The 13625-nt window shown below is 40.1% G+C and overlaps 1 protein-coding gene across 5 annotated transcripts in view; it reads right to left on the bottom strand.

The window, feature by feature from the left end:
* Positions 1–13625, bottom strand: part of LOC128675243 (protein split ends-like) — a 75353-nt gene that overhangs the window by 8367 nt on the left and 53361 nt on the right. For 4 of the 5 annotated variants that reach the window (XM_053754534.1, XM_053754537.1, XM_053754538.1 and 1 more), the window contains 7 exons: positions 12212–12412; positions 11548–11663; positions 10830–10952; positions 10283–10421; positions 9831–9996; positions 9213–9441; positions 72–8918 (listed from right to left, as the gene is read on the bottom strand). In XM_053754534.1, coding sequence (XP_053610509.1) covers positions 72–8918; positions 9213–9441; positions 9831–9996; positions 10283–10421; positions 10830–10952; positions 11548–11663; positions 12212–12412 — 9821 coding nt within the window. The remainder of the gene's footprint in view (positions 1–71; positions 8919–9212; positions 9442–9830; positions 9997–10282; positions 10422–10829; positions 10953–11547; positions 11664–12211; positions 12413–13625) is intronic. The other variant, XM_053754536.1, reaches the window with a different exon arrangement.

The raw sequence follows: 13625 nt of genomic DNA, 5'->3' as shown, positions 1-13625 counted from the left end.
AAAAAATACATACGATGTTATGATTATAAGATGTTAGTTATATACTATACATTTGGAATAAATGTATGTACCTGATTAGAACAGGTGTAGCTCTGTCGGCGGGACGATGTGTAGAGGGCGGGCGATGCGGCAGCGCCGGCGACTGCACCCGGGCGTCCGCGTCCGTGCCCACGGGCAGCAGTGCGCCCGCTCCCTCCACCAGCCGCGCTTGCTCCACCGGCGGCAGGGCCCGCGCGCGCAGCGGCAGCACTACCGGCTTGTCCTCCACTGGCGGCGGACCCGCGGCCGCCGCCGCTTCGAACGCTGACGCCAACTTGGCGCTGATCTCTGATATCATCTTCTTCGGAGGCTTCATAATAGGCGTCGGATTCACCTTGGGTGCCGGTGCTGGAACCGAAACCGGTACTGGCACCGGCGCCGGTGCAGGGACCGCCGGCGGCTCCGGCTCGACTCGCACGACGACCGGCTCTACTATCCTCGGCACTTTCGCCTCCTTGACATCCTCCTTTTTCAGCTTCTCGTCTCCGCTGTCCACAGATGCGTCAGATAAACTCCTCTCTCTGACCCTCTTTGCGCCTCGCGGTGATTTTCTGGTATCCGTTCCAGACTTTTCTTGAGTTGGATTTGGCTTCGGTCCTACCTGACGAGTTGGCCTCTTCCTGTTCTTTGGCCCTTTAACGACATCGTCTATAACGTCATCTACGGTGGTCCGTTGAACGTCTTTTTCTTGGAGTCTTCTCGATTTACGAGTGTTCGGTGACGGAGAGATGAAATCTTCCGGCTTTTCTTCTTTGTTGATTTTTTCGTTCACTTTGGGCTGATCTTTTATTATAAGAGAAGATGTCACGTTCGTGAGACCGGACTGGGGACTTTTTATAGTCAATATAAGTCTCGGTCTAGCTTCTGACTTTGCGGGTGATGTTGAAGTCTCATCACCAGAATCTTCGTGGAAATCGTACACATCGCCAGGAATATTATTAGCGATATTATTAACGAAATTTTTCACTTTCTTATCAACTTTTGCACGGCCTCTTCCACGCTTTGTTGTAGCACCTCTCGGCGGCTTGGCTATTTGTCGAGTTTGCACTCGATCCTGATTTTTATCAGACTTCTTTCCCCTGACACTACGCCCACCTCTTTTGCTAACAGTAGTATTCCTCCCTGTATTTAATTCGTCGTTGTGAGTTTCATTAACACTTTCCATAGATGTTTCAACCGAATGAGAACTTTCACTTCCGGTAGAAATTTTTTCAGAACTGGAATTAAATTGTACTGGTTCAACGGATTCTTTTACTGTAGAATTGTGTTTATTACTTACTTCGTGTTCATCATTATTCTCATTGCAAAGTGAGTCGACCTTTTTAATTACAGAATCAATATTTACGTCTTTTGCACTCCAAGAATCATTCTCATCTAAATTTTTTATGGGATTTTCTTGATCAGATTCTTTTGAAACTACTACTTTAAATACATTAGTGTCTTCTGTTTCTAAAGTAATTTTCACATCAGTTACTTTTATATCCTCTGGAGAAGTTTTACAGGAGATATTGCTTTCTGAACTGCTGCTGGCAGAGAGGTCAGTTTTGGGTGGAGTAGGTGTGAAATCTAGACTAGATTCGGCAATTTTCGTATCTGATGCATGTGATTCGGTTAAACTGGAGTCAGAGTCAGTTAAAGTCTTCCTGTCTTCTTTATTGTCAGACACATTGAGCTCAACCTTCGTATCTTCAACGGCTCTCTCTGTTTTAATTTCAGTAACCTCTTTTTTCGGCTCATCAATACTCTGTTTTCTTTCATGACATGCTGATAGGTTGGTACTTATTAGGGTGACATTACCTACGTTGACTTCAAGTTTCTTTTCAGGATTATTGGTAACTTTGATTTCATTAGTATTATCTTTTAGTAGTTCTTCAAAGTCTGTTTCACATTTAGTTACTATTTCTGTGGATGGCAAAGGCTTAATATTCTTCGTATACATTACTTCCTTATGTTTATCCAGAGGTTCAAAAATAAATTGCGACTGATTTGATTTTTCTTCTATTTTTTTATCAGATTCACGTGCGATATGATTATGACCATCAGTTGTTTCAGAGTCAGTTTTAGGATTGAGTCTTATAGCTCCAGTAGCATTTGTAGTTTTTAATAGTAAAGGAGTCATAACTACATTAGTAAGACTAGTTGTTGTTACTGCAACAGAATTTGATGACTCCAATCTAGTTAAAACTGTTGGAGATCTAATAGCTGCCATCGATAAAACAGACGGCGGTCCTCCCTTACTGGCAGCATCTATTTGAATGACTTTACTTATAGGTGTAGTTGTAAGCAGTCTCGGAGAATTTAACGTATGAATGACGTTGGAATTTTGACTTCGATTAATGGTATTAGGCTCCTGAATTGTGCACATCACTGGTTTTGATCCACTTTGAATGATAGATGCCGTCGAATGATTCACGCCAGCTACGTGTATAATGGGCGTGGGGGCAAAAGGTAAATGACTATGTTGATCCGACTTTTGATTTTCCCTCTTCTCATTCAAGGAATTCATATTGTTAATTAGAACTTTATTAGCTAAATGCATTGCATTTTGCATAGATATTAGACGATTTTGAGCCATTAATGTAGGATTAGAACTCTGCTGCAAACTTGTCGGAGACAGTATTATTTTCGATGGTTCATTTACGCTTTCAGATGTATTCCTTGTGTCAGTTTTCCTGATATCTGCTGAAGTCATTATTTTGGGCTGATGGATGGTTGGTGAAGTATTCACAGTAATTCCTTTATTCTGTTGAACTATGCTACTTACATTTATTTGTTTTGAAATAGGTGCTAAGACTGGAGTCACAGGCAATCTATTGAAATGTATCGGCGCTCCTTGTGTTTGAACCAGCACTGAATTTGGTCTACTTGGGGAAACCATAGTTCTGGCACTGTGTGGTAAATGTATTGCTGGGATGGGGCTCAAGGGCGGTTGTTGCATTCTTACCACTGTAACTTGTCCAGGAGATCTTTGTGGCATGTTTGGGGAACCCATTCCAACAGAATTTAAACTTTGTGGAGTACTCAATATGGCCATGTTAGTTAATCGTGGTGAAAGCAAACCTTCACTCTGCGTCGTTGATTTCGGACTTTGTAATCTTGGATCATTGGTAGTTCGAGGAGATATTACAATACCAGGTGACTTTTGATATATGATATGCTGCTCTGGTATTTTTATCGTCGGAGGCTGCATGTTAGATGCTTGCGGCCTAATCATTTGATTTATGACTTGATACGGTGCACTAACTCGCGCAGGCGAAATTATAGGTCTCAAAGTACTGTTCACTTGCATATTTTGAGTTGATGGAGCTTTTATTTGAACAATATTTGCTGTAATATGTGTTGGCTTTACTTCAGATTTTTCTCTACCTATGATCTGGTTAGGAATATTCAAGACATGATGAGGTTCCAATTTATTACTACTTAAAGTCCACGATGTTATCACTGGAGTCGCTGTTGATGTTGCTTGGTGAGTATTATCTCGTTTGGCTAATTGGATCTTATAATCTGGATCACTAACTTTTAGATTTGATTCATTACCTTCAGATGTCAATACTTTAACCACAGTTGTTTTTGGTTTTGCTATTATTATGTTTGATATTTCAGTAGATTTTGATTGTTCTATAGTCGTATTTAAGGTCTGATTCGTTGCGATAATATTAATAGGTAGTCTCTCGATCGCATCCTGTGGAGTGTCGTCAGCTTCCTCAGTATCTGTGTCAATAAGTAAAAGGTCGCTGTCAGATACTGGTGTGTCTGGTTTCATTTCCATTTCGCTTGCGTTTAGATTCTGAACAGCTTGTCTCATCTCTTCAGCATCTTCTTCAGGTATATTTTCATTTTCGATGGCAACACTTTCAATTTCTGTTTCATGCGCGACATTGGTTTCAACTTGTTCATAATCTGGAAAAGAATCAACTTTTCCTCCAAAGCTTTCGCCTAAGAGGGCCGCAACTGCATCTGCTGTCTCTTCTTGAGAAATTATAGCTCTTGGTTTTTCTTCAATTTTTTTATCCGATTTTAAAGGAGCTTCTATTTTCTCGATGTTAATGTTTGCATCAGATAAGTTTGATATACTACGCACAGCAGTTTCACTGTTATCAACATCATCAATCAATGTTGAAGGAAAAGACGTCGGTTCTTTATTGCTTTGATCTGAAGTAATGGTTATGGGATCACCACTCGGTAAGGGCACTTCGCTAATATCACATTCAAGTGGGGCGGGCATTGGGATATCATCAACTTCAACTTTCTTTCCTAAGTACTCACTATCAATGCTAGACTCAATTGATATGACCCCTGGTGAGCTAGGATCTACATCTTGAGAATCTGTATCTTTATCCAAGATTATGGTGGTTGGCGGACTCTCTGTAAGTCTCGGAAGACTTGGAGACTCTGAAAGCGATTTACAATCATCAGATTTATCGGCCACTCGTTCTGGCTGAGCTTCATTTGGAAGAGGTATGTCTAGAAGCAAAGTTTTGTTAGATATTTCAATAAGGGGTTTTTCAAGCATAACATTGGCCTTATCCACTTTATCATGATGGTGATGATAATGATGATGTTCTTTCCGACTCTGTCGTTGTTCTCTGCTTCTTTTCTTTTTCTTCTTTTTTTCTCTACTATCTTTTTTCATTTTCTCAATGTGCTTGTTATTTGTCTTTGTATTTTCGGAAATGTCATTTTTATATGTGTACTCATTTATATCATTACGTTTTATGTCCAGGGTGTCTAATCTATTCTCATCATCGGATATTGTATCTTCTATCAATCTTGCTTCAATAGCTTTACTTACTGCGTCTACGTCTAAGCTATTTTCATCTTCCTTCAAAAGATATCGTTTATCTCTTCTTCTTTTCTCTTTTTTCCGTTTATTTTCGTCTCTCTCTTTAAATTTGCTATCATCGCAATTTGTTAATGAGGGTAGTTGATCACTAGAGGCACTGTATTGTTCAAAGCTATGAGAATAATCTAATTTATTGTTGTGGTTTATTGTTGGTTGTGGTGCTCTTCCCTCTTTATCAGATTCGTCTGACAAAGGACCAAAAATATCCTCCATTTTACCTTCCTTCTTAGACACGGGCTCTAGAGAAAATTCAAAACTACTGTTTGTGGATTTCTTCTCTTTTTTCATTCGATTTTTGTCTTCACGGGTGTCATCAGTATCCACGCTATCACGGATTTTATCTTTCCTTTTTTCTTTCTTATTGCTATGGCGCCGTACCTTATCAGAATTCTTAGATTTTGTTTCACTTCCTTCCATGTTTTCAGGTAATTTACTTTCATCATCAGATAATGAAGATTTATGTTTCTTTAGTTTTCTTTTATGCTTTTTACGAATCTCTGAAGAGTTTCTGTTTGTAGACATAGATTCGCTCTCTGACGAAAAATCGTTGGGAATAGATTTACCAAAGTTGTGCTTATATTCCAAATCAGTGTCCATACTGGATTTTACTTTACTGTCGTCACTGTCACTCTTACCAAATAAATTAATTAAGGAGTTTCTTTTAATTTTATCATCACAGGCTGATTTTAGGTGTATAATGTCATCCTTTGCTCTCATTGACGATTCCGAATCAGATATAATCTCTTTTTTGATGTTAGTAATAAATGTTGGACTTTTACTAATACTTCTTTTATTTGATATTTCATCATCAGATGTATCAGACATAATACGAGTTCTAGAATTTTTACGAGACAACTTATTCCTTGAATCTTCTTCATTGCTAATAACACTGAAATAATCATTAGATTTGAGACGATCAAAATCAAAGCTTGTGCGACGGAATTTGTCTCGTTTTTTATTACGCATCATCAAATGGTCATCATCTGTGGAACTATCCACTGATGATTTGTGTGTCTTTTTCCTGTCTTGTTCAGAATCACTATCTTCATCCCAACTAGATCTTTTCTTCTCTTCACGTTTTGCTCTGCTTTGTTTAAGCTGACTAAATTTAGCTTTAATTTTTTCTTGCCGTTTTTCTTCTTCTTGCTTTTGCATATTTTTACAAGAACGAGCCTTAACTTTATCATACATGGAGATATAAGTAGGTCCGTCATCAACTATATCAAAGATTGAATGTTTTTTAGGTTCATCTGAATCAGAACTATCTGTGCTAAGTTGCTTCCTGTTCTTTCGTTTATTGAGGTCATTCTTGTCTTCTCTGCTTTTCCTCTCAATAGACATGCGCTTCTCACGAGCAGCCTCTTTCTTTTTCTCATCATGTTTTTGTTTCTTTTCGTCTTTAGATTTGTTAAGTTCTGCTTGATGTAAAGCATCCTGTTGCATTTGAAGCGCTTGTATTTGTTGCAATTGTTGAATTCGTTTCTTTTCCTTCATCTCTTTCCTTAACGCTCTTTGCTTTTCATCTTCCTCACTGGACCTCAGTTCTAGGGTAGCAAGGAAGTCTAGATCATTATGTAAACTTTCGGATGATGATTCCGTACTGACTTTTTCATCGTGGTGGTTAATTTTTGGACTCTTTTTCAAAGCCTTTGTTTTTTCAGATGGAATTTTGGTTGCTTGATCTTTCATGTCTTCTTTTAACCTTACATCATAAACCTCGTCAGGTGGTTTAACCTGATTCTTTTTATCATCTTTTGTTTTACTTTCAATTAATTTGGCAAAATGACCCTTATTAAACTTGGTCGTTTTATGTTTGGAGTCTATGTGATTTGATGAATTTTTGGAGTCCTTTGAATCTCGCCGCTCTATCGACTTTGCTTCATTCTTTGACTTTTTGATATCTTCATACACGGAATCTAAACTGTCTTGAGAAGACATTCTTCTTTTGAATCCAATATTTGGTGGTAAACTTGAACAAGAATTTAAACGTTCCTTACGTTTCGCATCAATAGTTGGCGAATCCACAGAATAATGTCTCTGTTTTTCAGGGACTTCTGCTTTGGGTTTGACTAAGTCCAAATGATTTTCATTTTTATTCTTCACATGGACATGATCAGAATTTTCACGATTTTCTTTCACTTCAGCTTTTATTAGAGAATTAATATCAGCAGCTGTTAGTAACGAATCTTTTACCTCTTGTTTGCAGAATAAATCATAGTGTTTGAGAGTTACTTTCGGTTCTAGTTTTATTTCTTTAAGATCGTTAACTTCTTCTTTAACTTTTACGGAGTCATGAGATGCTCTAGACGTGGAGGAATCAGTCGAATCCTTGCGACATAGATCCCTAGATATTTCATCTCTGGAAGACTTTCTAGATTTGACTAAATCAGAATCTTTTTTACTGTCACGTTTAGAATCATGTGAGTCCTTTTTTGACTTATCATGTTTATGTTTATCATCTTTCTTTACTTTTGCATCTGAATCAGTTGAATCCTTTCTTTTATCTTTATCTTGTTTATCCTTACGATGATGATGGTCATGTCGCGAAGACTTTTCATCTGTGTGTTTTGATCGTTCATTTTCTCGGTCATGTCTATCTTTATGAGCTCCTTTTTCGGAATCAGCCCTGGATTTATCCCAATGAGCCTTTTCCGTATGTACCGCTTCTTTGGTCTTTTTATCTCTATCATTTCTGTCCACTTTTGTTTCTTTATCGACTCTATTACTTTTCGATTTATCTTTGTCATGCGAATCTTTCTCTGCTCGATCTTTACTATGTTTTAATTTGTCACGCTCATACTTGATACGATCTTCTGCGCGTTTTTCGGCATCTATTAGCTTTTTCTCTGAGAAAAAATGAGTGGTATTGGTACAAAATTTTTCACTTTCATAAGTTTTTTCAAATTCAATATTTTCTTTTTCCGACTTGTTACTTGAATGCACAGAATCTATGATAACACTTTGATTGAATCTCTCTTTTACGTTTTTGTCTCCAACTTTATTATGTTCTTGAGAAACTAACTCCGAAACCACCTCTTTAGTTATCTTTGCCAATTCTGAAGCACTTAAGTGGTTTTGTATTGATTCTGATTCCAAATAGTCATTGATATTACTTTGGGCTAATACATCTTTACATACTTCAACTTCAAAGTTCACCTTATTACTTGTTTCTAATTTATTTCCACTATCACAGCTACCATCATTAGAGATTGGTTTATCAGTATCTGATTGAATGGTGTTCTCATCACTGGATCTTAAACTTTGTTCTTCAGAAGAATCAATTTTGACATCCTCTTTTTCTTGCTTCAATAAAATGTCTGCAATATCACGAGCAATGTTTTCTTCACATTGATCAACAACGGAGGTATCCAAATCTTTTTCGGGTTTACTTTCAAAAAGGTCATTCAACATCCTATCATTATTAGTATTGTCTTTAGTTCTTTCTACCTGTCGTCTATCTAGAGGGGCAAAATTATCCTTGGTTATACTTCTTTCTCTAACAGGAGTTACACCGTATCGGGGGTCCGAATCGGGTCGGTCGGACGTATCGGCGCTCTCTTTGTCGTTTCCAAATTCAGCGCTATGTTTGTGAACGAGCGAATCTCGTCTCCTTCTCTCGAGAAGTCCCCTCGAGTCGGCATCGAGCTCGCCATCTATTCTGGGCGACCTGACGTCCGGCTGGGATCGGTCCGTCGAGGGTGTTCGGGGACGGATTCGGTGTTCCATTCTGAAGTCGAGTAGAGGCGGGGGCGGAGGCGGCGGCGGGGGCTGGCGGTGCAGACGTGGGTCGGAGGGGCGCTCGGCGTCGGCGGGCGGCGGCGCGGGCGCGCGCGCGCCGGGGCTGGGCGCGCGCGCGCCCTCGAGCCGCTCGGAGTCCTCGTCGAACACGGAGCGCTTGGCCAGCAGCGAGCGCACCACCTCGGAGGGCTTCACCTCGTTGATGTCCACCTCGAGCAGCCGGTGCCGCAGCCGCGAGCGGTCCGGCGCCTCCGCCACCACGCGGGACCCGCTCCAGCGCTCGTATTTCTCGTCCAAGCTGCAAAATAATATTACTATGTTCAAAATGCCCAATGCATATCTTTTCCCAGAACCCATTAAACTACAAGTATTCGGCGGATTTGATGTTTAGGACCTGTTTCACCACTTTTTGATAAAATATCAAATTTTAATCTATCTCTCTCTGATCAGTCTGAATCCCTATCCAAATGTTGTGAAGCACAATTTAATCAGATAGGTACTTTACCAGCAAGCGCTAAAACGGGCTCTTTACGAATGATTGATAACAACAGCTTAAATACATAATTGTAATTGTAAGGGAATCAATACCAACCTGCGGATACGCTCCTCGAGCGAGGGCGAGTGGGGCGCGGAGCCGGCGCTGGAAGAGGAGGCGGAGGGCGGGCGCGGCGGGGAATCCGGGGCGGGCGCGGGGGCGGGGTGCGGGCGGGGCGCGGGCGCCGCCACCCGCAACAGCTGCGCCGCGAACTTCGGCAGCGGCAGGCTCATCGGCAGCGCCGGCCGCTCGCGAGGCCCTCTCCGCGGCTCGCTCGGAACTGCTTCTATAAGACAATAACATCATAAATGTAATTAATAAAAGAAACAACCAAATATTTGATAATGAAATGTCCTTATGCATTTTTAGGTGGGATTGGGATATAATCCTTGGCATGTATTCTTCGTAAGCATACGTAGCTGGACAACCTTAGCATCTATCCCTAGCACGCATCTTTTCATACAAATAACATAGCAGAACTAGTTTCCACCAGTGCTATGTTACGTGAATCAATGAATGAATTGGTGGATTCAAAACTTATCTATCCGTAACAATGTAGCTTAGCTTATCTCTGCTGAAAAAGCAACTTCGGGTTAAAAATGTTTACGAGTAAAATTGAAATAAAGTTGGAAGGAACAAGTATATAATAAAAAAATTTAGAAACCCATTATTCACCTGGCTCGTCGCGGAGCGGCGTGCCGGCGCGGTCGGCCGACTGGTCGCGCCGCCGGCGGTGTCGCCGGCGGCCGGCGTGACGCTCGCCGGTGCGCGAGCCGGAACGCGAGCGACGACCGCAAGTCGTTGTTACGATTATGCTGCCGCCGGCGCTGCGGTGCCGCTCCTGTGTTCATAAATAAACATATATAATTTTAAAGTTTTCATAAAATATATATTTATACAAAGGTGTATTATAAATCAATACTAATAATGGTTTAAATCATAAAATCAGGATTTCTCAGTACAATCTATGCCTTTTTAGTTTTCCTGGTTCTTTCCTCAGACATAGTAAGCGTCGGAGCTCAGGCTTTCCTATTTTTTTCTCTTCCACATCCGGCATCCTTAGTTGTCAGATCAATGGCACGCATCCTTGACGACTACTGTCATATATAAATTAACGTAACATTTACCTTAGAATGTTTTCTGTCCTCAGGGCTGGAGTCGCGGCGGTGCCGCCGAGCGCGATGCGGTGACACCACCACTGACTGCAGTCTGTCTTCATATGGAGGATCTTCCGTTTGCGGGCTGGACCCTAGCTCGTCATATACCCTAGAGAAAAGTATATACATACATAACTAAATTGAACGTAAAAAGATGTTTACACTTCCTTTGAATATGAAAAAGACTACATTTTAGCGACCAAAAATATAGATAACGCCAAGTAATTATTTTCCAGAAATCATAAATGGCTACGCTAAATCCCTGTTCTCTGCTCATCCATGTTTCCATGACGATATGTATAGAAAAATATACCTAAATTCAAAATTTATTTTAGGCTGCGGTGAAATTTGTTTAGGCGCTTCTTCACCTGCGCTTAGTAAACTTAGTAGACTTAGTTTTAAGTATATTTTTGACGTCAATAAGTGATGATCATCATAAATAGAATAAATATGTTTATTTGTTTAATTTTTGTCAGCCATTCGTAATATTAGGGTAGGGTAAAAAGGTAATGTATACCTGTAGCGCCGGTCCGCCGCGTAGTCAGACGGGTCGTAGTGGTCGAGCGCGGGATAGCGCGGCGTGCGTGACGAGCCACGCGTGTAGCTCGAGGCTCGCGACCGCGACCCGCAACCCTCGTATCTAATAAATTAAAAAATAATTAACGTAAATAAATTATAACAAGTAATTAGGGGAGACTTGCCCAACAGTGGAAGTCAAAATTATAACAATTTAAGCTGGCGCGAATGTTGCCTTTTCATGGAAAACAAACCCAACAATCCATGTACACAAAATAATATTATAAATGCGAAAGTCTATCGAACATGTCACGCTTTCGCAGCTAATCCGCTAGGACGCTTATGAGGAAATTTGTAATACGTACGTACAGTAGTTAATTAATGAAATAAAAACCAGAGCCAGAAATTTTCATTTTCCGTGGCTGCATAAGTGTATAAACTAAATTTGGCTAAGTATCATCAAAGTTCCGACCAGTAGATTTGGCATGAACAGCTAGCAAACATTCAATCATCCCAACAAAACTTGGTATTTATAATATTACTAGCGGCCTGCCCTTGCTTCGTAGGGGTGCGAAATCATGCATTTAAAAACATTTCTCTTGAACACTTTATCTATTAAAAACACCCGCATTAAAATCCGTCGCGTAGTTTTAAATGTCTAAGCATACATAGGGACAGACAGCGAAAAGCGACTTTGACGCAGACTATAACATACTCACCGGAGGGGGTCGTGCCTGGTGGTAGGCAGATACCGGCCCGTGATGTCGTTGCCGATCCTCTCTCCCGGCGGCACGGCCGAGCCGCCGTGTTTCTCCAGTTGCTCGTAGAACGCCTCCTGCCAACCCACACAAAACTATTACACTACATAAACAACTTTAGCAACGCTACTGGTGGTCAAATACCTTGGTGCTTTATTAGTATTTATGATTTATTATAAATTAATAATAATATCCTTTATAGATAGAGTGAAAACATAACTCTCAAAAGACAACACCCACTCTTATTATTTGTCATGTAATTTACTTTGTGCATCAGTAATACAAATAGAAACTAACAATGCTTGCTATATTTTTATGTACAGTCAAGAATATCGTCATAAAATGGTCGATACAAAACTGTATCGACGATCATGAAACGCGCCATGCGTTTTGGTCCAAATATCGCCCAATAAAAATGTGCATTTGAAATACTTTCCTTATTGATGTGATTATTTCAAATATGAATCTAAATTGTGTAATTCATCAATGAGGCAAAACCATTTTTTTTCTGATATCCATTTTTTTTAGCTGAATCATAACATGAAAATATCTGCCTCTAATGTTAATCATGTCGATTGATAGAGTCGTGTAGTAGTATGTAGAGGGCAGTATGGTATGGCAGTACCTGGCACTCGCGCGAGGCGTAGTCGACGCAGAGGCGGGGGTGGTCGGGCTCGGCGGCGGAGGCCTGCGCTGCGACGCGCCGCAGCTCGCGCACGGCCGCGCCGGCCGCCGCCGCCTGCTCGAAGTGCACGAGCGCCGCGCCCGCTGCGCGGTCCACGCACACCGACGTCGCCGCGCCGCAACGCGACACCGCGCCCAACACCTGCCCAACCACACGCAACGTCATCTTTCTTATCGAGTGTCCTCTTGCCATAACACATGGTTGTTTTAAATACCTTTTGCAAGTTTTCAGTATGCAGGCATGTCATTTGTCTCCTACACAAGCACATGCTTTCAGCGTAATAGACAACTTGAGACTATCTGGCTGGTTACAAATTTCTCGAGATTAAACGAAGGAATTGGTGCCAAAACGCATATACTGATCATCCTGTCCGTCAATAGTTAATAGTTGACTATTACTATTTGTTAAGGGACATCCTTTCGCCGTAAGTTATATAACATATATTAAATATAATTGCAATTGTAATTGTAATACGGTAAGGTAATTGCAATACGGTGTCATAGAAATGTTCCGTCGTTTTACACCACGCCGTTTCGAAATAAGAATTCATGGTTATAAAAGAATTCAAATACTATTTTGATTTCCGAAAAAAAATATTTTTACAAAAAATATTTTTCTTTAATGGATCAAAATTCTCGAATCCTAGTCGTACCATATGGCTTTGTATACCAATCTAACCATGAGTAAATAGTTTTCATAAACCACCACTTGCTTGCAGTGACGAAAAACATCGTTAACGTAACGTCAAAATCGGAAAGCTTACATATTAGCGTTAACTGTGTGTAAGCGTCTACTCCCACTAAATGACAATAATTGTAATAAGCCATATCAGATTCACAATTACCACATTCATTCAGACACGATCCTATTAATACTAATATTTACCCATGCATTATAATGCCTTACGTGCATACCAAATACGGTTAAACGTATGGGACTTATGTCATTAACTATGCTTACTGCAAATAATTAGGTACTCATTGAGTTCAAATGTATGCATAATAATATACAAATTAAATAAAATAGATTGGTGTAACGTTTGTTTTACAATAAATCAAAAATGATTAATACCTACAAATTGAATCTTAATTTTTTCTACACTGTGCAATATCCAAATCCATACTGATATTATAAATGCGAAACTCTTGTTTATATGTCTCGCTTTCACGGCTAAACCGTTGGAATCATTTTGATGAAATTTGGTATTAATATAGTTAAAAGGATATTTCGAAATTCCATCCCTAAGGGGGTGAAATAAGGGTTGCCAGTTTGTATGAAACTTCGTCTTTTTTGAAGTAAAAAATAATAATGCATTTATTCGATTTAGAAAATTACATCCTTTTGAAGCATCGGC

The sequence above is a fragment of the Plodia interpunctella genome, chromosome 14, assembly GCF_027563975.2.
Source record: "Plodia interpunctella isolate USDA-ARS_2022_Savannah chromosome 14, ilPloInte3.2, whole genome shotgun sequence".
Taxonomy (NCBI): domain Eukaryota; kingdom Metazoa; phylum Arthropoda; class Insecta; order Lepidoptera; family Pyralidae; genus Plodia; species Plodia interpunctella.
The sequence above is the reverse complement of the archived record's forward strand: the minus strand, read 5'-3'. Positions and strand labels throughout refer to the sequence as shown.